Source organism: Theobroma umbraticum, unplaced genomic scaffold, assembly GCF_002168275.2.
Source record: "Theobroma umbraticum cultivar Fairchild unplaced genomic scaffold, ASM216827v3 scaffold_30.0, whole genome shotgun sequence".
In the NCBI taxonomy this organism is placed as follows: Eukaryota; Viridiplantae; Streptophyta; class Magnoliopsida; order Malvales; family Malvaceae; genus Theobroma; species Theobroma umbraticum.
Window position 1 is genome coordinate 6,084,988 of NW_018397254.1, and position 23,949 is coordinate 6,108,936.

General features: G+C 33.7%; 3 protein-coding genes across 7 annotated transcripts; 2 read left to right on the top strand and 1 right to left on the bottom strand.

Moving 5' to 3' along the window:
* The first annotated feature begins 2,298 nt into the window (after positions 1 to 2,298).
* Positions 2,299 to 7,626, top strand: SPDS3 (spermidine synthase 3). 3 transcript variants are annotated; one of them, XM_021444920.1, is made up of 12 exons: positions 2,299 to 2,484; positions 3,828 to 4,048; positions 4,164 to 4,208; positions 4,518 to 4,594; positions 4,768 to 4,890; positions 5,308 to 5,412; positions 5,513 to 5,585; positions 5,707 to 5,778; positions 6,070 to 6,265; positions 6,500 to 6,629; positions 7,192 to 7,298; positions 7,385 to 7,626. In XM_021444920.1, exons 2-11 carry the CDS (start codon positions 3,859 to 3,861, stop codon positions 7,288 to 7,290), a joined length of 1,110 nt encoding a protein of 369 aa, XP_021300595.1. In that variant the 5' UTR covers positions 2,299 to 2,484; positions 3,828 to 3,858; the 3' UTR covers positions 7,291 to 7,298; positions 7,385 to 7,626. The 3 variants fall into 3 exon arrangements, with proteins under 3 accessions (XP_021300595.1, XP_021300593.1, XP_021300594.1); XM_021444918.1 differs by having other exon boundaries at positions 7,192 to 7,626; XM_021444919.2 differs by lacking the exon at positions 2,299 to 2,484 and adding an exon at positions 2,538 to 3,225 and having other exon boundaries at positions 7,192 to 7,626.
* An 840-nt stretch (positions 7,627 to 8,466) lies between these two features.
* On the top strand, positions 8,467 to 13,348 carry LOC110428996 (pyruvate kinase family protein). Of its 2 annotated transcripts, none has more exons than XM_021444917.2 (5): positions 8,467 to 8,851; positions 9,187 to 9,272; positions 9,525 to 9,949; positions 10,655 to 12,304; positions 12,770 to 13,348. In XM_021444917.2, exons 2-5 carry the CDS (start codon positions 9,228 to 9,230, stop codon positions 12,903 to 12,905), a joined length of 2,256 nt encoding a protein of 751 aa, XP_021300592.1. In that variant the 5' UTR covers positions 8,467 to 8,851; positions 9,187 to 9,227; the 3' UTR covers positions 12,906 to 13,348. The 2 variants fall into 2 exon arrangements, with proteins under 2 accessions (XP_021300592.1, XP_021300591.1); XM_021444916.2 differs by having other exon boundaries at positions 8,473 to 8,847.
* Positions 13,349 to 15,184: 1,836 nt separating this feature from the next.
* CNGC1 (cyclic nucleotide gated channel 1) lies at positions 15,185 to 22,442 on the bottom strand. 2 transcript variants are annotated; one of them, XM_089782391.1, is made up of 9 exons: positions 22,091 to 22,442; positions 21,860 to 21,916; positions 21,267 to 21,383; positions 20,236 to 20,803; positions 19,560 to 19,772; positions 18,269 to 18,552; positions 17,098 to 17,209; positions 16,291 to 16,527; positions 15,185 to 16,144 (listed from the first exon to the last, which is right to left on the bottom strand). In XM_089782391.1, the coding sequence occupies exons 3-9, from the start codon at positions 21,293 to 21,295 to the stop codon at positions 15,446 to 15,448; spliced, it is 2,142 nt and encodes a 713-aa protein (XP_089638517.1). In that variant the 5' UTR covers positions 21,296 to 21,383; positions 21,860 to 21,916; positions 22,091 to 22,442; the 3' UTR covers positions 15,185 to 15,445. The 2 variants fall into 2 exon arrangements, with proteins under 2 accessions (XP_089638517.1, XP_021295743.1); XM_021440068.1 differs by lacking the exon at positions 21,860 to 21,916.
* Positions 22,443 to 23,949: the final 1,507 nt, after the last annotated feature.

Consider the following 23,949-nt stretch of genomic DNA (forward strand, 5'->3'; position numbering starts at 1 on the left):
TAATATTAAATGTTATTATTAATTATAATATATTATATGTATAAAATAACAATAAATATATTAAATAAAATAATTTTTAATTATAATAATTTATTTGATTAAAAATAAAAATATAAAAATTTATTTGATTTAAAATAAAATAATTAATATTTGATTAAATATAATAAAAGTGTAAATATTTATTTATTTTTTTATAAATAGTTTAAGAATTTTTTTAGATATTATATTTAAAAATAATTTAGTAGATTCAAAACCAACTTTAAAGCCATGAAATAATCAAACTCATAATATTAGTTTACATATTGAAAAGTATTAAATAATCATTTTAATTGCACAAATTTTCTTGAACAAATTACTTCTCTTTTTGTGATCTAACTTTTGACATTCTATTTTCATAATTTGTTTTCTTACATATGACATTGATGAGAACGTATATTTTTAACTTTTAAAACTCAATCAATATGAATTTTAAATGCTATATATATATTAACAGTTTTGTTAATTTGAAGTTATATCTAAATATGTTAGATTTATTTTTTCTTAATTTTTTATATCTTGATTTTATATGAATTAGAGATTTAGCAGTGAGATATTGTAATTTAACTAATAATAATATTATATAATAATTTTAACTGAATAATTTATATAATTATCTCTATACATACATTTTCGTGATCCACGTGAGAACTTTTTTTTTGATTTAGACAAAATATCTTACTTTGAATTTCAAATCGTTCTTCATGAATAATTAAAAGGGCCACTCATGACATTCATCATAACTCGTGAATACAATGCACACATTACACGCATGACTAATTTATTAATGGTAACCCCATCGTGGAATTATCAATTTTTCATTGTTATCTTTACTCTAGAGTTCCGAAACCAGTCTCTTCTAGCCACATGTTCAAAGTTTACAATCTTTTTATTTGATTTGTTTATGACTTTATATATTTATATCTAATATGATAAGGACTTCACAAAATGCCAACCAATCGCCTAATAAGTAGTTAAACCATTACGAAGAGACTCTGACGATAACATATGCTTTTTGAAATATCTGTTTCAATTAGAAAGAAGGTAGGTGTAAGGCTGCTGTCCCACGAGCTTAAAATCACCCAATCACATTCAAAGATCAAAAGATTGGAATAAAACCTGTGATCCAAAGGCCAAATGATCAACGTCACCTTTTAACAAATCAGTTTTGAACCCACACAAGAGATACTTTAGTTGGCGAGGAGAGAAATTCCTTCTTTTTTTTTTTTCCAATTTAAATTCGATTTTTGTGAAGAGTAGTTAAAGATAAAATTTGAAAGTGCCATATGGATATGGATAAGACACACTTTTAAAATTAAAAAATAAAAATATTAAATTCAAGCAAAACTTGAGATATGCTTGACTGTTTTATTAAAAAAAAAATCAAAATTTCATAATGAGTTTCTTAACGGGAAATTTAATTAAGGGCAACAACGTGAGTAAATGTAAGAAACGTGCGAAACATAACATGGCTTCAGTATGCCCCACGCTTGGGCTTTTGTTTTCGAAATTCAGAACGAGATTTTATCTTCCAATGAGACCTTAAATATTAAAATTTTAGGAATTTTAAAGAACTAGTTTTTCATATACTTTCTACTAATGTTCATTTCATTTTAAATTGAATACTCTATCTCAATAATTATTCTTATATTCTTAGTATATGTAATATATAAAACATTTGAAATCTCTAATCTCAACTTTTGAAACGGACCCCGTCATTCAAACCTCCAATGCGTACAATCAAATCCTTGTTATATATTTTGTCAGCTATTGAACATTTGGTGGCACAAAATTGGCGAACTTCCATACGATGAACAGGAAAAGACAAGTGCTCCATTTATTCACCACATGCTTAATCTTCGGCTGATAATGAAAGATGTGAGATGAGGGGACAAGTAAATGAAGCTTCACATTTTTTCAGGTGTTTTTTTTTGTGAAACAAAAATGCTATAAATTGTCCAATATTTTTATGTAAGTCAAAGCAAATACTAAACTTCGTCGCACGTTTGATAATAAAAAAATTTGCCGATGTCAAATACTAAATATAAATATAAATTGTGAAACATAAATAAAAGGATTATATTTAAAATTATAGGCATGACTGTTGATTAAAAATAAAAAATATTACAAAAAGGCCCCTAATCAATATTCTTAAGATGGGTATATCAGTCATTGCAGTGAAAAAGGATTCCGGTTTAGGAATAATTACCCGTTTAAATCAAATTTCTGTTTATCTGCGCGTGTATATAACAGGGGCTTTGAAACGCCACTTCCATCGAAAACGCAGTTAAAAAAAAAAAAAAAAACCAGACGGGGAAAGAGAGAACTCAAAAAAGGAAAGTCTTTATATTTTCTTGTTCTTCTTTCCTGTTCCCGCTCGCTATTTGCACTTTCCAGATTATTTAGAGTCTCATTTTTTTTTTAAACTCTCACTGACATTAACACCAGGCAAGATCCTCCTCTGTCTTTAAACTTTTTTTTATTATTATTTTCTTTTATTTTCTCTCCGTATCTTTATAAAATCATACTATTTTTTTTTTCTGTTTCTCTGCTTTTTTTTTTATTTTTTTTGCTCTGCTTTCTTTTGCTCTTTGTTGTTTAATATATCCATTGCCGCTCTGTTAGCTCTGACAACTAATGTGATTTTTTTCCCTTTTAGTTTCTTTTAGTATTTATTTATATATTTCATTAGTTTGAAAAGTGGAAGTTTGCTATTGGTTTTAGGAGATTCTGTGCTTTTGAATTCGCTTTTCTAAACCCTAAGTATTTCCATTTAAAAAATTTTCACGGGAGAGAATTGGAGCTTTGCGTTATTATTATTTTTGGCTTTAATATTTATATCCCTTTATTTCTGCTATAAAAGCGAAAAACGGGGTTTGGCTTGCAGTAATTGCATTAACTAAAATTTTTGTTGGTTAACTGTAAGTTTGCAAGCAGCTAAAATGGATTTGAAAATTTCGCTTCCATTACGTAACTTGGTGGAATTTTTCTTGCCTTTTTTTCTTTATTTCGTTTTCTTATTCTTATGGTCAGACCGACCTAAGGCCTTTTGAAAATTTCGACATTGATCATTTCTAGAAGTAGCATTTTCTATTTGTTCATATTCCTTTTATTTATTTTTTTAATTTAGTCTAGAACTGGAACGAGATTAAATCACAAAGTGCAAAATCATCGTATAGCTTGATTTAGGTACGTTTTTACCTTTTCAGAATCGAGGAATTTTCATTTTCCGTTAATTAGGGCATTTCAGTTAAATCATTATGATTTTCTTTCCTTTGTTATTACTATATCAGAATCTTCTGGCATTAATTTAGGTTGTATTTATTTAGTTTCCTTGGGCACTTTCACGATCATAACCAGTATGCTTCTGTGTTAATTTTTGTTTTCAAAAGAGTACTGATGATAGCTTTGAATTACAAAAATAAAAACCTTTTTTGGTCTGCAATTCTACCGTGAAGGTTCTCTGCTGTTCCGCACTCTTACTCTTTGCTCTTTTTTTTGTTTTAAATTTTCTCCAGTGCCTCTTCATTTTGAGGCTTATTATATTTTTAAAATGGTGAGTAATGTATGAGCCTACTGCTAGAAGAATAAGGAATCTGGTGCTTTTTCCATCAGGAACATTTGGGAACTAACTCTTTGTTTTTTTAAAGGAGCATCTTTAATTCTCTGTATCATCATGCATATTTTGGTGTTTTAGATGATTTTTTAAGAAAAATTTTAGTCTGCATGTGTGTACATATGATGGCTTTATTCCATAAGAAGGAGACTTATGAACTTGTTTTGACGTATAGAGGCTGGAGCCGAAGAAGAAAAAGATAATCTATGGGGGAAGGCGCAGGAAGAGGTTTGGAATGCCAGAAGATTATGGATGGGAAGGTGAATAATGGGAGTGGTTCAGAGAAGGCTGTCCCTTCTTGTTGCTTGAAGGCTAGGGCTTCAGCTCCTGAGCTTGAGGCAAAATGCCATTCTACTGTTGTTTCTGGGTGGTTCTCGGAATATCAGTCTTCCTCTGGTCATTATCTTGGCATTCTTTCTTTTCCTGCTCTTTTTCATTATTTACCAGAATAACACAGATTAATCTTTTCCTTTTCTTTGATGATAGTGACCCTTGTTTTCCTCACTTACAGATAAAGCTGGTAAAAGGCTTTTCTTCAACAATCCTATGTGGCCTGGTGACCTATAACTTCCCTCTCTAATCTATATATGTTTGGAGTTCTTAAAAATATCATTTCCCTTCATAATGGACATGTCACAATTGTTTTCTGATTTTTTACCATAACAGAGGAAATCTGATAACAATTTCCTTCAGTGGCAATTTTTATTTTTCTCACGATGTTAGGGTCCTGCTTGCCTTTTGATAATTAATCAAAGTAACCTTATTCTATGAATTGAGAGCTTAGGAGCCTTGATTTGAACTATTGACAACTTCTCATACATTACACCATATCCTTTACTAACAATGTTTCAATTCTTTGCTATAGGAGAAGCACATTCTCTGGAAGTTGAAAACATTTTATACAGGGGAAAGTCGGACTATCAAGAGGTCCTTGTTTTTGAGGTTTGGCACCTCAACTTTGCTTTTGGATTTACACTATTTTCTTCCTTTAGTTTCTTTCTATCTCTCTGTTCTCTTATATTTTTTTTTCTTTTTTTTTTGTGTCTGATTCTGTGTGCCTCTTTTCTTCTGTTTATTGTGCACAAACTTGCTAATGATGATACTGTTTTCTGCAGTCATCAACCTATGGGAAAGTGCTTGTTCTTGATGGTATAGTTCAGTTGACTGAGAAAGATGAATGTGCATATCAGGAGATGATAGCTCATCTTCCACTTTGTTCAATTCCATCTCCCAAAACTGTAATCTCATCTAATCTAAGCATAGTTTTTTTTTCCCTATATCTGGCAGTCTGAAATTTCTGTTTTGTCTTTGCTAATTCCATTATTTATTGACGCACTTATCAAACTGTTTTTTCCCCTTCAATTTCTAAGTTGCCATTTGAAATTAATTTTTCTCTAAGAGTGCTCAATCAGGTAATCTATTTGAGGTTTTGTGAATGAAAGCCTGTTGAAATTGGTTAGTCCTTTTTGTCATCAAAATCATGAGATATATCCCTTAAGCTGGTTGAATGATTTAAAGTGTTTCAAGCCTGATTAACTTCAATTTTTTTTTTCTGCTTTTATGGAAATCTTACCTATGTAACCTCAGTTCCATAAAGCTTTTACTTTAGCCTCAATGTGGTTTCATGTTGATTTTTAACTAAATATTTGACGCAGGTTCTGGTTGTTGGAGGTGGTGATGGCGGGGTACTTAGGGAGATTGCTCGGCACAGTTCTGTTGATCGCATTGATATATGTGAAATAGATAAGATGGTTATAGATGTATGTTGTATTTTAGTGTCTCTTCTTGTTATCTTTTCCGTCTACTTATTTGTGTGAAATGTACATTAAATAGCCATTTATCATATTCTCTTTATTCTAGGTTTCCAAGAAGTTCTTTCCAGAATTAGCTGTTGGATTTGAGGACCCTCGTGTCTGTCTTCATGTTGGCGATGGTATGTTGAAACAATATTTTTCCTGTTTCTTTTGCATTCTTTGTTTCCCCCTGGATTTCTTTTGAATGGTCAAGCATAATGCTATAATTCCAAGCTGATATTAGTAACACAATCTTAACAGCTGTTGAGTTTCTTCGTCATGTTCCAAAAGGAAAGTATGATGCAATCATTGTTGATTCATCAGATCCTGTAGGTACGTTGTAATATTTGTTCCCTTATAATTTTGTCTATAGTTTTAGTGAGATCTGCAAATACAAAAAAATCTATTGTTTCTTTTAACATGAAAAAGGGTTAGAAGTGAGAAAGTACTTTGACAGTTTCTTATAGTATTTATGTGGTGCTCTTTGCTTATATGCTTTGTTCTGACCTCATTTAGTGTACAAGAGCTCAGGTGGAAGTTACAACCATGATATCTCTAAATTTCTATGGTTTCTAGACTCAACATTGTACAAGCTTTCACTAGGGGTTTTTGTTTTCAATTTAGGTCCTGCTCAAGAGCTTGTAGAGAAACCATTTTTTGAGACTATATCTAGAGCATTAAGGCCTGGTGGAGTCCTCTGTAACATGGCAGAGAGTATGTGGCTTCATACACACCTAATTGAAGATATGATCTCTATTTGCCGTGAAACATTCAAGGGTTCTGTTCATTATGCATGGGCAAGTGTTCCAACTTATCCAAGGTATGAAATTATGCTTCACTTTTCCTCTATTATTGTTTTAGATAGTAATGATCCTTTTTCCAGTGGCAAACTTATTAGTTATGTAGGATTTTTTGTATAATAATCTATTATTGTTTACACATATGATTTATTAATTGGAGAATGTCCTTGGAATTTTCAAGTTTCTCATATTTCTGACCTCTGACTTCTGGTTTCTTTTTTTTTTTTTTCCTTTTCCCTTTTTTTCCAATGCAGTGGTGTGATCGGTTTTCTGATATGCTCCACGGAAGGGCCACCTGTTGATTTTGTGAATCCCATAAACCCTATTGAGAAGCTTGATGGAGCTTACCATCATAAGAGAGAACTTAGATTTTACAACTCTGAGGTGAGAACTCATATCTTCATATTCAGTTTTTATACATTTCAGCAGGGTACTTAGTACTTATTTTTTCTATTAGACATTAAATCCTTAAATGATAGAATCTGTTTGGTGGACTAAAATGGACTTCAGAGTGATGGGGTAGCATTTCATTTCTCAATGAAATAACACCTTGGTCTGCTGGACAGTTTCATCAATTATTCTTTTCTCTGGAACCAAAGTTGCAAGTCTCATCCCTTTCACTGTAATTTCTTTCACTACCTACTCTGGACCTCTAACCATCCTATTTCTGCTGGTATAGGGTGAATACTTTTGACAGCACTTCATATGTTGTCATTTTCATTTAGTATTCCCCAATTTGAGACCTTAATCTGTAAATCTCTTGGAATTAGCAATATTGACAGCACAAAGGTAAAGATCATTTACAATATGTGAATATGTCTTGTACAAATGCTGATGAACAATGATGTTCTTATGGATGGTCAAATGAAATCGAGATGCATATTAGTAGCGTGGTAGCCTTATGAATTCTCCTAGTAGAAATGTAACTCTTGTGTTCTATTGACAGATGCACAGGGCTGCTTTTGCATTGCCCTCATTCCTGAAGAGGGAGGTGAGGCTACTATGCGACTCTGCAACCCCAGCACAAGGAGTCTGTGTGTCCTAAGCAAATATGTAGCAATCTCAATTGTTATTTAACTTTATAAGCTGAAATACTCCCATTAGGGAAATAGATGGTTAATAAATGTTTTTCACTGTAGGTGCAGCTGGAGCCATTCTAGCATGCCAGTGTTATCTCAATGAATACTTAGTGTAGGACTTACCACATGGTTGTTATGCAGCAATTTGTTTGCTTGATGAGAGGTATTTCAAGTGTCTTCAAGTCATATTACTCGTAATCTGGACTTCGACAGCCAAAACCTGAGAATTTAGAAGGAAAAAATAAGACACATTGCTTGTATGATACTTTGAATCACTGTTAAGATTATTTGTATTTGTCGCAGTTATCTCGTAATTTTGCTCTGTATGTTTATGCATCTCCGTGTATTGGCTGTTCCCCCAGAAAAAAGAGGTTAAGCGAATGGGTTAGAAAGGAGGTGAGGTTGCGCTTGTTGACGCCTTTATGAACTCTACTATGGGTTTGCTCTTTGGTTGCTAAATCATGGTTCATGTATTAAGGTTAGAGTTAGTATGGTTTATAATCATGGTCTATTATTTATGTATTTCGTGAATTGCGTTACACGGTCCTATTGTTCGTTAAATATTTTAATTTTAGGTTAGTACAAAATAAAGTTTTTAAATTATATATAATTATTTAAAATAATTTAACTTTTAATTGTGTTCGTTAATTTCAATGACAGTTGTATTTTCTGTCACAGTTTTTGATACGATGATATGTTGGGCGTATTTTGATGGTGGGTGAGATTATTTGGTAACAAGTGATGTTGATATCGAAATCATTAAAAAATTATTTTTTGAAGAATAAATATATATATTAATGATTTTGACACATGAGTATATTTTCATTTAAATGTAATAAAAAGTTATAAAATTTAATGAAATAATTGTGTATAGTTCAGTGGCATGTAGTTATTAAACCTTAATTTTAAGTCTCAAATCCGTGCAATACTGGTTGAGTTTCTAAAGTGACGACTACATGGCCAAATTCCAATTTTTCTTCTTCTTTCATCTGAGTTCTGACCCCCTCCCCCTTGTCTAAACTACTTTGTCTGCAGTTTCGTTGTGCTTAAATTTGTGGCCAGCATTAGTCCGTCAAGGTTTGATGGAATTATAGATAATCATTTTCCATGAACAAGCGTCAGTTCCTTTTCTTTTTATTATATATATTATATATTTTGAGTTTGGCTTTATGAATGGATTGAGGATTATGATTGACAAACTGTGATTAAAATACGATCGGCAAAGTCATTTTTTTAGGAAAAAGAAATCAAACTTAAATATTAGAATTAAAAAATATGCATGGGTCAAATCTCCTTCTGTTCCCCAGTCGCAATAACCCAAATTGGCGGCCTTGAATCACCCTATGTCTGATAGATTCTTCCACGTGTCGAGCATTGACCGAATCTGGCACGCGCTATCCACACTCCCTCCTTCACTCATTTCCTCTCACGTTTTTGGTTTTCTCCTTCTCGAGCAAAGGCAAAGCCGCAGCTGCCGAGGAACACAGGCAGGGAGGAACCAAAAAAGCTTCTCAGCACCGCAAGTAGGTACCTAACAATCTCGATTTTGCCTGGACTTATCTAACGCTTTTCTTCTCAATTTTGAAAAGTCAAAACCAAAATACATTGTTGTTCATAGATTCGTGATTTTTACAGAGAATTTCCATTTAGGTTTCTGCTCTCAAGCAAATTCTTTTCCGGTGAAAACAAACGAAGTCAGTTTGTACATTTCGTTAATCTTTTTTATCCGAATTTGATTGTTGAAATGAACAACTTTTCTTTCTTGTATAAAAAATTGGAAGTAATTTTTCACCTTTGATTAGTTATAACTGTTTAGATGAATCTGAAGCTTTTTAATAGTCATAATATTTACTGGTTTGCAGGTTTGAACTTTCTGTATTTGTGGTTGAGTATCAGCGAATAGATGACGGCTTCTGTAGTTACGAATCACAAGGCTATACCACGCCATGTAATTACTGCCTTTTCCTTCAATTTTTCATTGAATCCTTGGGAATAAATAATAATTTATTTTTAACAATGAATTCTTATGGATTTTGCATTGAAAATCCTTATTCACATTATTAGTTCCCTAATCTTTTAGGTTTAATTAGATTTTAACTATACTTTGGGAAAAAGGTTCATTCTAATAAACAAATCAAGACTTTTTTTTTTCCTATGAAATGTTTTAATTTGGCCTTATCTTGATATGCCATATTACCAGGCTATCCACACAGCTGATGTTTCGGAATTGGGATTATGCACCCTGAGGGGGAATTTTGCATATCAGCCTTGCAGACTTAATGTAAGACAGCCAGCGCAAATGGTTCAATTATCAGCAAAATTCAGGAGCACCCTCGCTAGAAAGACTGCAGCTTTTTCTATTCCAAATGAAAACAATGAAGCTGAAAGAAGCAGGTCGTGTGCTTGTTCCGATGATCAAGTTCTCATGCCTTTGGAAAATTACAATAGTTCCTGTCATGTGGATGGGGAAGCTGTTGATTCTCTTTCAAAATCAGAAGCAGGATTCTTTCAGAGGGTTGAGCACTTGGGAAACCAGGCAAGCGTTCTTGACAAATTGAGGGCTGTATATTTACATGTGTTAGCATCGGAACAATGGAATGCTTCTAGGCTGAAGCTATCTCGCAAGTATGTTTGGAACTAGAATTTTTCTTATGTCTGCACTTTAGTTGTTCTACCATCTGGTATTTTTATTTTTCATTGGGTTCTTAAAGTTCTGTTTCTTTGACTCAAATCTTATGCCATATTTATATTTATTTGCATAAATTTAATCTATTGACCTATGGATTGGCATCTGTGGTCTTTAATCTGAAGCTGATCTGTGAATTTTCTTTATTTTCTCCACCTTAATCATTGCTAGCTCCAATTACCAAATAAATTAGGCCAATCATTGGTAGGTCTGAATTTTATGTTTAGCTTATTCTTCATTATTGTATACATGAGTTCATCATTTGTTGTTGCGGTCTGTAATGAAAATGTATGCAAATCAACCTTGCATTTTCTTTCAGAATATACAAAGTAGTTTTCAATTTATATACCTTTTAGTGTTTTGTTGAGTTGAAAGCTGAATTCAAGCCCAAACAAATAAATGAATAAATAAATTTTTATGCAAAATATTTATCTTATTTTTCTAGCCTAGTTAATATAAAGCAGGTTGTTTATGATTTTTATGAGATTCTTCACCATTAAGAAAGTGGAAAATACAAAAACAGTGACTTGAGAAGAGATATTGGCTGCCCTTTGGAACTTCCTTTTTTTTTTTACTCTTTTATGCACTTCAAGTTTCTTACTTGGGGAGGCATTTTCTAACACATGGAGTATTCATCATTGCAGAAATTACATGGAGAGTGCAACAAACTTAATCCATTATCTGGCTTTGAAATCTCTTGACACTGAAGCACTCAAGGATGATCTTGCTTTGATCAGTCTGTTGAATTTGGAGATGGTCAATTCATCTGTCCTAGCAAGTCTAACCACAGGCATCCAACTGTTAGGAAACCTACAATTAAATTCTGTAAGGGCTAATGAGAATGTTAGTGCTGAAATTTGCATGCAGGAAAAATTAGATCAGCAAAATAAAGGGAATTTCATGATAAATGCAATGAGGAAGAAGGCATTTTTAAATAGAGAGTTATTATTGGGACCACTTCAAGATAGCAGACTTACGCATATCATGACAACAGTTGGCGAAGAAGCTCTTGAGAGTGAAACACTAATAACCAATCTTATAAAGGCTGGGACTTCTATTATTCGAATCAATTGTGCACATGGAAACCCGGAAATTTGGAGTGAGATAATCAGAAGAGTAAAACAAAGTTCTCAAATGCTGGAGGCACCATGTCGAATTCTTATGGATTTAGCTGGACCAAAACTTCGTACAGATAATCTAAAACCTGGTCCATGTGTGGTAAAAATATCTCCCAAGAAAAATGCTTCTGGAAATGTGATTTTTCCTGCACAAGTCTGGCTTTCTCACAAAGGAGCAGGCCCGCCTCCTCCTCATCTTTCTCCTGATGCAGTTCTGTTCATAGATGACCAAGAATTTCTCACTGAGATCAAAGTAGGTGATACTTTGAGGTTCTTTGATGCTAGAGGTAAGAAAAGGATGCTAAAGATCTCCAGAGTCTTTCACATTTTTTCAGGTACTGGTTTTATGGCTGAGTGTACTAGGACTGCTTATGTTAGTTCTGGAACAGAATTACTTATTAAGAGGAAGAAAGGTAGGTTCCTTGTTGGAAAAGTGGTAGATATCCCTGCTAGAGAGTCATTTATCAGACTAAGAGTTGGAGACTTGCTAATTATATCGCAGGATGGTAAGTCTGACCAGGATAACTCCTATGGGCACACGAGTCATGCTTATAGAATAGCATGTTCATCAGGCTATCTGTTTGATGCAGTCAAACCTGGAGAGCGCATAGCTTTTGATGATGGAAAGATTTGGGGAGTCATCAAGGGAACTAGTAGTTCAGAGATTGTTGTCTCAATTACTCATGCTGGCCCAAGAGGGACTAAACTTGGATCACAGAAATCCATCAACATTCCAGACAGCGATATTCGGTACGAAGGTCTGACTTCAAAGGATCTGGTGGATCTCGAATTTGTTGCTTCCCATGCAGACATGGTGGGTGTTTCATTTGTTCGAGATACTCGTGATGTTGTTGTGCTTCTCCAAGAACTGGAGAAAAGGAAACTTCAGAACTTGGGGATTGTTTTGAAAATTGAAACAAAAAGTGGGTTTGAGATATTGCCCCTCTTGCTCTTGGAGGCGATGAAGTCTTCAAATCCTTTAGGGGTTATGATTGCCAGGGGAGATCTTGCAGTAGAGTGTGGCTGGGAAAGATTGGCTGATATACAAGAGGAAATATTGTCTGTTTGTGGCGCTGCTCATATACCAGTTATTTGGGCAACTCAGGTCCTGGAATCACTTGTCAAATCTGGTATTCCTACCAGAGCTGAGATTACTGATGTTGCAAATGGAAGGAGGTAAGTGGTCCAATTATATTTCCCTGGCTATTTACATATTATTGATCAATGAAATTCATTTAACTCCTCATAATGTGTTTTGAGATGCATAAGCACTTCAGTAGTTATGCAGCCAATTTTACATGCATTTCCACCATCCTGAATGCAAGTTTTGTTTATTAATATAGCTTCTCACATATTATGCTGGCATAGCATAATACAAATACTTTTCCTTCTGTTGAGTGAAGTGGTCTTGAGCCAATGGATTTCCCTCCACCACTGCCGCCACCTCAGCCTCCTTCTCCCATCTTTCTCGAACTCTTCTTTGTTTAAATTAACATACATACCAACAAGAATCTGAATTCCATTGTAATAAGATTTCAATGAAGTTCTTTATGTTTCTTTTCCTCCTTTCTCCTAGAAGAAGTTGCACTTAAACGTTCAAATGCACGGGAGGATTAAAAGCTCCTCATTTTATTTTGCCAGGGCAAGCTGCATTATGTTGAATAAAGGGAGACACATTGTACAAGCTGTTTCAACTCTAGATAGTATCCTCCGGGCAAATTCCAAGGAGATGAAAGCCAAACTGAAGCCTCTTGTTCTGTCCAGCCATCTCTTTTAGGGAAGCCCGGTTTCTTGCATTTAGTGGAATACTGTCATTTTGTATAGTTACCAGCAGCACGTATCTAATTTAGGACAACAGAGAGTTCTGTTTGGCCGTCAAGAAATCTGAGGATTAGTATCTTGGGCTATGTCAATATTGCAAGCTTCCATAGCACAATAGTGAGATACCCTTTTAGCAATTTCTCATTAATGGATATGTCGTATGCTTCAATGACATGCAACTGTCTAAAATCGCCTGAAACAGGTATTGTGCAGTTTATATCATAGAACAATGTTTTCTCCAAAAGAAGTTCTAAAGGAATGGTAAGATTTTGCTAGAGGAAATATGTACCCTCACCAGCGGCAAAGTGGTGAATGATCGCTGTTTTGCCATGTAATTATCTAGTTTGACTGTGATTTATTGTTGAATCAACAAAATTCTCATGGCTTTCGTTTTCTTTAGTATTGGTTGTCAATAACGATAAGGACGCCAATTGTAATTTACTGATAATATATAAAATTAGATATAGATTATCATTTATATACTTCATTAAATGTCATTATTATACTAACATTTAAACCTTACGGAACTTGCTGCAGTAACTGCAATTTCTTTTTCTTAGTGTTAGTGACGAGTTTTAGATAATGTCTTGTCTTATATTATACTAATAACAATCATCTAATATTAACTTAATGGTTACTGAAATCAGAACATTGAACATGATATTTCAGGTTTGAATCCTTCTTTAATTGTTTGAAAACATTCAAAATCACTGTCTCGAGCAAGGGGAAGGAGGCAGACAAGCTGCAAAACAAAAGTACGATATTCTTCTTTCTCCCAACTGAAGTACCGTATTCTTCATGGTTTCCTAGTTCAACCACAAATCCCCATGTCAACACCAACGAAACGAAACGAAACACACAAGTTTAAGCTTTAACAACACGATTCTGATTACAGTAGCAACAACTTTCATATGCGTCCATGGTGCGTAGACCTCGTAGAGTCAACTACTGCATCTAAAAAGGTATCAAGTTTTTCATCAATTGAGTGATGGAGTTTTATTTGTACTATTGTCAGGAATCCAGGCGGAGATGCCAGTGTTTCCAAAAGCTGAAATGTCTCCTTTCGTCTTATATACATATATATAATATCATCTTCTGAAAGCTCCCAATGCAATCCAAAAATGGAGAAGTTTCTGATCTTTAACCCAAATATGTATACAAGACTTTTCAGACTCCAAACCACTCCATTCAGACTCCTCCTCCATCACAATCAAATAAAGGAGGGTATGCTTCACTGGCTAACCATACCATGTCATGGCAAATACTTTTAAGGTCTATTTGTTTTGATGTGATATAGTTTTCGAAAGATATTTTTAAAATTTATATTTATTTAAAAAAATGAAAAAAAATATATTAAATGTGAAATATTTTATAAGGCAACAAAAAAAAATAACTATAGATTATGTAAAATGTCTTATGCTCTTAAAAAGTGTGAGATATTTTTCAGAAAACGAAAAAATTACTCTTATACTAAGCTTGACATAATAAGTTTAATCAATATTAATATTTAACTTAAAACATTAATATTTAATTTAAAAAATAACTTAAAATATTAATATTTAAATTATCCATTACTATTAAAATTAAAAAATATTTTTTAATCTAACCATTCAATTCAATTAATATTTTTATTTATAAATTGAATAAACCTTATTAATAATTAAAACAAAAAATATTTTAATAATCATCATTTAAAAAATATATATTTATAAATATAAATTTTAAATATTTTACACAACTGATTAATATCGATATTTTTACAATGTTTAGTAAAAAAAATATATGATGGTTAAATGTTTTGAAAATATCATTATTAGTTTTTTTTATTTTGATTTTTATTCTTAATTTTAATGTAAAAAACAAATGATAAACTCTTATTTATTATTTTAATACCCAAATAATTCCATTAATGATGATAACATATATTTTTCACAAGATGATTTAAATAATAATAAATATGTTTAATAGTTTATCCAAACATCCAAAAACATGAAAATTTTTTATAAAATATTTTACACTAATTTTTTCCAACAAATTATTTTTTAATTACTAAACAAATCCTTAATTAACAAAGCAATTTTGCTGCTGAGTGAGTTAAGAGTGGTCCATCTGGCATCTTTATGAGGCTTTCAACGAATAGCCCACTAGATTTTTAAGCCTAAGGTAGGATTTTTTAAAAAAATGAAGCACTTTTTTCAACTTACTCTGCAAGGCTTTGTTCTCCATGTTACATGATGCAGCAAAACTCTTCAATCTGTTATACTGAATGTTTTATATATAGTAACTGCAGTAGAACAAAGCGGTAATTGCTGACAACTGATCGGGAACAAAGAATAATGGAAGATTTACATAGACAACATATACAGACCTCAAACACAACAAACGGCAGCTTTCTACCATTACACGTTTCCCTGTCTTGGGAGGGATGAGATTTCCTACTCTGTTCCAAACACAACTTTCATATAACAAGACAGAGAGAGAGAGAAACCTACCTGCCTAATGTTCTTCAGCAGTAAAATCTGGCTCTGCTGGCTTCTGAAGCAGCATAGGTGGTACCCTCTCTGGCAACCTCGCTTTACGAGTACGATTTCGCCGTAAAGCACGAAGTGCATTGGCAGCAAACCGTGAGGCATAAATAGTGGCACCTAAACTTGGGGAACTCCCACCAGCATTAGCTAAAGCATCTTGCAATCTATTCTCCTCTTCTCTAAGAGATTCTTCCAGTTTCTTTTTGCTATACCGGCGCCAAGCTGCTTGTATGAAACAAGCTGCCCAAGTCCTCCACTGCTGTGAATAGAACCTGAAAGTGTGACGTAGCTGCTTACTATGAAGCCGGCGGAACTGAGAAGCAACAAACTTCAAGTCATCAGCCATTAGAGCAAAAGCTTCAACTTCAGTAAGGGCTCGAACAGTTCTAGTTGAGATTGGGAGGTTCGATGAAGAATGGGGATCCAGTGCCCATGTAAGAAGTTCCTCTCCACAGAAGTCTCCTGCCCCCAGATATTCAGAATTAAAGAAGCCAGTTCTTCCACCATTTGTTGTCATGGTCAATAGTTTACCCCGCATGATGAAGAGCATCTCATCAACTGGGTCTCCCTCCCGAACAATGTAGCTCTCCTCTGTGTAGAGAACCGGCTTAAGACGGTCACACATTGCATCCAATAATTGTTCATCCATTTTTTCAAACATGGGCACCTGTAACATCAAAGCAAAAGAGTGAGATAACCTTAAAATTAGTGATTAATGGAACAAATGCAAGTCAAATAATAACATCTAGCAATCTTACTCCAGAAAAGGATGCAATCCAATTAAAACAATGATCAGAAGGTCAAGGCACTTACTCTCATGAGCAGAGCCAAGCATAGATGGCGCTTTATATCCCTTCTAAGGTCCTTGGGGAGATTACGAAGTAAATTCTCTTCATCAACTCCTCTAGTTTCTTGCCACCTGTATTGCTCATATCGTCTTATCCGCTCCCTCAGATTTTCTGGTAGTAAGCGGTGGGACATCCATTGTTCTGCATCACGTCTTTTCACTCTCATCTCCTCCAATCTGGTAGTCGTGGACTGCAAATATGTCTGTTTCACAGCAAATTTGACTCATCATAACCTATAATTAATGGTCTCTTTAGTAAGAGTGAAGTTGGAGCATCCAAACTATTTCACAGTAGACACAACTAAAGAACCGTAGAGCTGCTTAATATCTCCTTGTAAATTGTTGGAGAAAGCAACAGAAAGAATTGCAGAAGTAACAGCATGAGTCACGTATTTCCTATATGTTGCTCCCAATACACATTGTATAATAAATATAAGAGAGAAAGTAAGAGAGAGAGAGAATCAAAATGCTTGGACATTATAAAATCTGACATCAACAAAAAAGCTTCAGCCATTGCAAACAGATTACTTATGCTTCTCAAGAGAAGAGATTGGGGATCCAGAAGTACAGTCCAGTGAACAGCATGCAGCTTATGCAGAAGACTTACAAAACTCACAACGGTAGAAACTAAATTCTTTAGAAAAAGCCTTCAGAGTAGAAAGATTTAAAGATACCAAATGATCTGTCCTACTATAAATTAGAAACCAGTTCCGCAGCTACAAACCGAATAACTTGACATTCAAATTCAAAGAACAGAGATTCTTGGTACTAACCTGCATATTTCCAATGAGAAATGAAAACAGAACCAAGCCCGAGATCGACATGAAAACTGCAAAGCAGATTTCCCAAACATAGGTACTAGTTTCAAGGTTCTGACCCAGAGAACTGCAAAAAAGTGAAGCACAAAGATACCAGACACTAGTGTCAGAACTTAATGGCAATATGCTAACCACAGGAAAGAGAGAGAATACAAGTAATAGAAGAAAACAAAAACCTGTTTTAAAAAAGAAAATTGAAAGTAAATGAATATAGTCCAAAATTATAAAAACTCAGTTGGACTGAAGATGGACAAAAGAGTCAATCTTCAACAAGCCTAAATAAAGAAGACAATAATTAAAGCCATCACTCAGCAGAGACCTCTTAAAAGCATTTAATCGCAGTTTTTTAAAGCACCACAAGAGCTAATGAAGCATTCTGCACTGTCATGAATCAATCTCAATTTCATCACTGCATCAAACATTAGTCACTGATCACAACATCACTTCCCACCCACCTCAAAAAAAAAAAAAAAAAGGAAAAAAATGATGAACAAATTTATAGGAAAAGGGCAAATGCTTACACCCTGAGTTCTATCAATGATCATCACATATATTATGAGAAGGGAGGTTCATCACATTATATGTGCGATGTACACCGCATGCAAATTTTTGCAACCCACCCCCTCAAAGCGAAGACAAGATGATAAAAACAAGAGACTACTTCATTTATTTTTATTATGATTCTGAGAGGTCATGAGTTAACAACTTACCTAGATGGCAAAAACTATGTTGAAAGAGTAAATACTTGCTGGGGAAAATCTTATTTAATTAGATTCGTAAATTTTGTCCAACAAAATAAAGATTCATTTTATCATTATAATAAAAACAACATTAGACATTATCTATAAATAGAGTCCATGGTTGGGAGATCAATGATAAATATTGTCAACTACCAAAACTAGTGACAAAGAACTCAAAAAAAGGTATGGCAACAAGCATATTAGAGATGGACAGAACACAATTAAGCTGGAGTCAAAGATTTAGCAAAATACTTTTCAGAAAAAACAAAAGATTTAGCAAAATATAGCTGAAATACGGCCCATCTAGTAGAGAGAAACAAGCAAGGACCCAGCAAAAACTCTATGGGCAAAGGAAAATAAATGAAAAGGATCATATATGAGCGCACCTTAGGTTTTGCAGGCCCCACCAAAAACAGTAAAAAAATTTCTCTGGAAAATCTTTTGACTCCACAACACCAGATTGAAGGGCATCAAGGAATATTCCAAAATTGAAAAGTGTTGTATTGGGTGTTTGTATAGGGCATGATTGATTTAGCAATGCACTAACAGAAGAATCACCAGGACAAGATAATGAATGGGCAGGGCATCCAGCAGAATTATTTTTACAGGCATCTTTCCAGCAGGTGTATTCCCTTTCAATGGAAAACAAGTACCAAAAAGCTCCAAGAACCTACAAGAAAAGCTAGTCACTTTACCATTGGAAAATTTGGCAGAAGCATGAATTAGGCTTTAAGTCACAATAAAAGATACATTATAAAGAGAAAATATAACAGCTCCAGGCTTATAATATGCAGTTAACCAGATTCATACCATTAAAATGTTTTAACTGATGCATATGCCAATAATAACACCCAGGCAACAATTCCTCATTGTTAGTTCAAAAGCACAAATTGGCATGCTAAAGGTGTAGGATACAAAAATACATCCTCCTTTGGAGGATATCAGTTTTTGTAAAATATAAGTAATCAGCTTTTATGCATAAATATAACATAGACAGGAAAAAACAAAAAGTTACATCTTCCACAGGAGAGTGCCAATTTTAATCCAACAAATTGACTTTCAAAAAAAAAAAGCAACAATTTTAAGAACAGGTCCAACTTTTTACAAATGTTAAGACACAAATTTTTTTGTGAGGATCTTAGGGACAAGGGGAGACCACTGAAGATGAAGAAAACAATCCATTATAGATATTATATACCTATTCACTACCTTATATTGAATCATTATTCATGTACTTGCTCTGAAGTTAGAGCAACCTTCATATTTTACATTTCATGCTAAACTCTTCCACCCATTTCAATCAAATCTTAATCCACAACTTCGTAATACAAGTTATGGCTTTTCAAATTCCCATACTCCAGCTTCGACCTCTAGTTTAAAAAAATATACATCAGCTGTCTTCTTAATGAAAATTATAATCATAAAAATAAGATGATTGACTTCGGAAGACATAAGAACACCTTTCCTCCACATGCAACAAAATCCATATGGTTAGAGATCTCCTTTTTTTAAGCTTTTCCCTCTCATTATGCTGTTTTAATTTTGAAATCTCGAGTCCTACAAGCAATAAACCACTCAAGAGCCAAAGCCAAACACAAAAAGTACATGCAAAAATGCGAATATAACAAAATGTATAATTATGGTTAAAAATATTCTACTACCATCTAGCAAACTTACATGGCTTGCTAGCATGTAAAGAAACAGATTGAATGCAGCTCCAGCCCATGCAGTTTCAGTTAGTATGCCAGATGTCCTCGTAACTTCCTTATATAGAGGATATATTCGAAAAAACCTTGGCAGATATTGGAAGAAAACAACAAACTTCAACAAGTTCTTGGTATTCAATGACCTCAAACCTCTCATATGTGGTATGATAATTAAAATCACCACCTGGACAAAGAACAACAAGTTAAAAGTCCTAGCAGATAGTATCAAATTAAATGATGATGAATTTATAACTTCAATAAGATATTGCACATGATAGTATAGGAGTCATGACTACAGGCACAAGTTCATTGAAACAAAGACAGTGATAAGTCATTAGGTTTCCATCAAAGATAAAAAGCTTAGTTAGCACAATTAGAGTTACCCTTTGAACAACCTGAAAACTCACTCTTGCTACAGCAGTTTTTAGAATGGTTCAACAACTACAGTTACAACAGAATTGCTAAATACTATTCACAGTGCAAAGAGCACAACAAGAATAAAGCTTCTGCTCACCCAACAAATTAAAAAGATTCATCCATGCACTGCATTTTAACTTTTAAAGCTTAAATAGAAAATTACCTCTCACATTTTAACCAGGTAAATACAAGAGAAAGAACATTTTCAGAGGTCTACGAGGTTTTCTTACCTGAGGGAGGGGAAGAACTGCTAGAATGTCGATTACAAAATATGATTTCAGATACCTCTTCGCTATTGCCCACGAATCTTCAACTAAAACACCTCTTCCGAAGACACGAGAAGAAGGTGCAATGAACCCAGTACGAAACTGAAAAACAATATGGATTACATAAAAGATATCTGTGAATGAACGCAACACGCTGGCTGTAGCTTCCATCTTTTCGTCCAAAGCAAGGCACTTCTTATCATCATTAATCACTGGGATGTAAAAGAACAAAGGATCAATAGAGACTGCTATTATGCACGACAATACAAATATCTTGTTCCACCTTTGAAGGAATGACCCCTGTGGATCAAGAACTTTCTTACTAGATCCAAAGCCTTTAGCCACAACTCTGTTAAATGAACAAGATCTCAATGACTTTCTAATCCCTTTAATCCTTTCAGAACCAGATTCAACCCCTCTTTGAAACTTTTCTGAAAATGAATTTATGGCAAATCTAACTCTCCCTGAATTTATCCCCTCATTATCAGAATAATGTGCCTCAGTGCTTTTCTCTGAATTCCAATCCTGGAACCTGGAAGACAGAAATTGATTTGAAGAAAATAAGTCTATTTTTTTATGTAGAAAAAAGTAAAAGTTAGTAAGAGAAAATCAAAGCCCTATACTAATCACGCTATATGTCACATTAACAGACAAGGCATAAAATTGCAGTTGTGTGAGAAATGATGCATTAATAGTTATGGAAGCAGTAGATGAAGGCTAAGGTCACTCAAAAGAAGTGGCAGCGTCATGGCTGTGTCAATGACAGTATCTACAGCCAAAGGGTATCAGTAATAGCAACATTGGGTAATGCAGAGGGTGGACGATGCCTGAGCTAATGGTTTGGCTTGCAAAATCACACATCTTATAGTATCTTAATGGCTTTTGGAATCAAAAAGGACATCTAAGACCTAAAATCAAGCAGAGAATCCAGTAAAAAAAGAACATAATCATCATTTCACGTAACAAAAGCAATAAAAATGCAAGAAGGTACCGACCTCACAAACTTTTCTGGCGGATAATTCATAACTACAGCTTTCCTTATGATCCGACCTCTAAAAGAAGAAGAATCAACTCTGAAACATAAATAAATTTAAGAAACTTCTTCACGTACCCTGAAAAGGGAGGAAAAGAAATAAAACACCAAGTTAGAACATCCTAATCTCCATTGCAGGCCAGGCACAACTATAGACAACCACAACGGCAAAAATATATACCATTGCACAAATGTTAAAGACAACAAAAAACCAGACATAAAATTAGTTACGTCCAATCAGTTACAAAGCCGAAACAACAAATCAGTCAATTTTACTATCCCTTCACATGAAGATAATAGAAAATAACCTCCATTAAATCGTTGCATAACCATACTAATCAGTGAAAAAAGGAAAGAAAAGAAAGTGACATATGTAAAGTTGCAGATAGGCCACAAACTCCAATTGACAAAAATCCAAAAATATCTGAAAACGAAAAAAAGCGATACCGTACTCAACAGTAATGTCTACGCATAATTGGAAGAAGCTCCTCTTGAATTACATGATTATTCCAGCCAAATTTTAGAAAAAATAAATGTAGTAAATAAAGAACATACAAGCAAGCAACTTCTTCAGTTTCAGTTTCTTCAAGTCGAAGATCAAACCGTTTAAACCTGTTCTCAAAAATAAGTAGCCCTAAGCTGTCGGGAAAGTTTAAATTCAAAACACTCCTCCATAAAGTTGACGAATAAAGATAAAAATAAAAATAATAATCAAGTTAAATATATGAATATTATCCAAGGCAAATGCAAAAAAAAAATATGGAGATAAGGAAGAAGGAAACATACAAAGTCAGAAATCTCAAGGGAGTCTAAACCAGGCGGAAATGAATCACCGAACTTAAAATTTTCTTCTTCTTTCCTTTCCCCTTCAGAGAGAGAGAGGGGGAGGGAAGGGGGAAGAAATTTCCGGGAAATATCTAGAGTAGGGTATGGGGTCAGGGATTGAGTCGTTTTTCTTTTTCCATTTGCCTTTAATAAATTAAAGACACAAGGCCAAAGAGAGAGAGTGCAGTTAGGGAAGCAAGAAATTCTTGTGACTCGGGGTCCACTGGGAAAAAGCTTTCCATACGGTAAGTTCTGCGTTGGCCTTTCCCTCAGGTTCGCTGTTATCCAATTTCGTCCGCTGCCAGGTTGCTCAGCTGTTCAGGTCTGCGGTAAATGGCCTTATTTCTACCCTCCTCTAGTCGCTGGTGCTTTGGCTTTTGATTGTAAAGGGATGATGTGGCGAGATATGATTGGGAAGTGTGCAGATTTAAATAAAAGAGAACCGGATCAGAGACTTGTTCTCATGGCATCGCGTTGATGCGCCAAAAACCGTAGAGTGTGTGTTTACAGAAGTCAAAGTCAGTGGCATAGATTGTCGGCGCCCTTGTTGACCCAGAACCCGAGGCTGATCACAGAGGATTTTTGCCTCCGTACCCCTTGCTCCTATGCTGAATTTCCTTTGTATATTCGGGCAGGGATTTAAATTTCAAGTGCTAAATTAATAGATCAACGATAATAATAATAATTGAATTTTGTATTAAACATTTTTTTTACAGTTTGAACATAATTTTGAGTATTATACTTACAAGAATAAGCAACAACTAAATTATGACTCTTGTATCAATTGTCACAAAATATTCAAAACTTAAATTATTACTGAAGAAACTGTTCACAAAGTTAGAGGTTAGGAAACTTAACCAAATGGTTTGAGTTGGGTTAAGAGTTAAAGTCGAGCGTACCCTGGCCCCAATTTGCCCGTTTGCAATTTTGGATAACACAATTGACGATGGTCTATGGATGTTGGATATTGAATAGGACAAGGTCTCGTCATCTTCCGTGTTTTGCTTTCGATATATCCAATAATTTGCTGACTTGTTAACTGACGAAATCTATACAAAATTCTTGTCTTGGCAACATCACTTCTTTAATTTTTAGGGAGCCAATTTTCATCGTCCATATAAATTATATTAGCATTATTGTAACTTACGTTGCATAAGGATTTTTTTTATTTTAAATAACAATTATATATAAAATATAAAATTAATTATTTATAAATAAAAAATATAATTAAACTATAATTATATATAAAAACAAATCATATTTTAATTATATATTGTGGAAATTTTGTAATATTAACCTATAAATTATTCAATACTATTAAAATTCTTATATATTTACAAATTAGATAAAACTTATTAATATTAATAATAAAAATAGTTTTAAAATGATAATTTAAAATATAAACAAACATTTTTGTCATTTAAAAAGGTTTCCATAATACTTAAATATACATACATTATTAATATTACACCTTGTCTTTCTAACATTTTAAGAAATCTTCAATTAAATTCTACATGAACTTCACCCAACATAAACCTATGAAGTTTAGAACATAATTTAATATCGATTTACCTTTTCATGATATGCATGGATGTTTCTTTCAAAAGTAATTCAGCAAAAGAACAAGTTGTTCACGTGATTTACAGTTCAATGAGCAACTAAAAAACCAAGTCACTTACAATGCACTAGTCAACAACACAGATCAAACAATTTAAAGGAAGGTCAGTTACCTTGGGCTGGATTTAAATGGTTTTTGTTTTTCTATTTTGAAATTTAGCCAACCAGTTTTTTCAATTCTGAGTTTAATGAACAGGCCACGA

What these genes read in the sequence shown, in the direction of transcription:
- SPDS3 (XM_021444918.1), top strand. Translation starts at nt 3,859, where the DNA reads ATGGGGGAAGGCGCAGGAAGAGGTTTGGAATGCCAGAAGATTATGGAT. An exon ending in CAATTCCATCTCCCAAAACT is followed by an intron (nt 4,891 to 5,307) that starts GTAATCTCATCT and finishes TATTTGACGCAG; the next exon opens with GTTCTGGTTGTTGGAGGTGG. An exon ending in TGATTCATCAGATCCTGTAG is followed by an intron (nt 5,779 to 6,069) that starts GTACGTTGTAAT and finishes TTTTCAATTTAG; the next exon opens with GTCCTGCTCAAGAGCTTGTA.
- LOC110428996 (XM_021444917.2), top strand. Translation starts at nt 9,228, where the DNA reads ATGACGGCTTCTGTAGTTACGAATCACAAGGCTATACCACGCCAT. An exon ending in ACAAGGCTATACCACGCCAT is followed by an intron (nt 9,273 to 9,524) that starts GTAATTACTGCC and finishes CCATATTACCAG; the next exon opens with GCTATCCACACAGCTGATGT. An exon ending in GATGTTGCAAATGGAAGGAG is followed by an intron (nt 12,305 to 12,769) that starts GTAAGTGGTCCA and finishes TTATTTTGCCAG; the next exon opens with GGCAAGCTGCATTATGTTGA.
- CNGC1 (XM_021440068.1), bottom strand. Translation starts at nt 21,295, where the DNA reads ATGAATTATCCGCCAGAAAAGTTTGTGAG. An exon ending in CAGTTCTTCCCCTCCCTCAG is followed by an intron (nt 19,773 to 20,235) that starts GTAAGAAAACCT and finishes TTCTTTGTCCAG; the next exon opens with GTGGTGATTTTAATTATCAT. An exon ending in TTTACATGCTAGCAAGCCAT is followed by an intron (nt 18,553 to 19,559) that starts GTAAGTTTGCTA and finishes CTTTTCTTGTAG; the next exon opens with GTTCTTGGAGCTTTTTGGTA.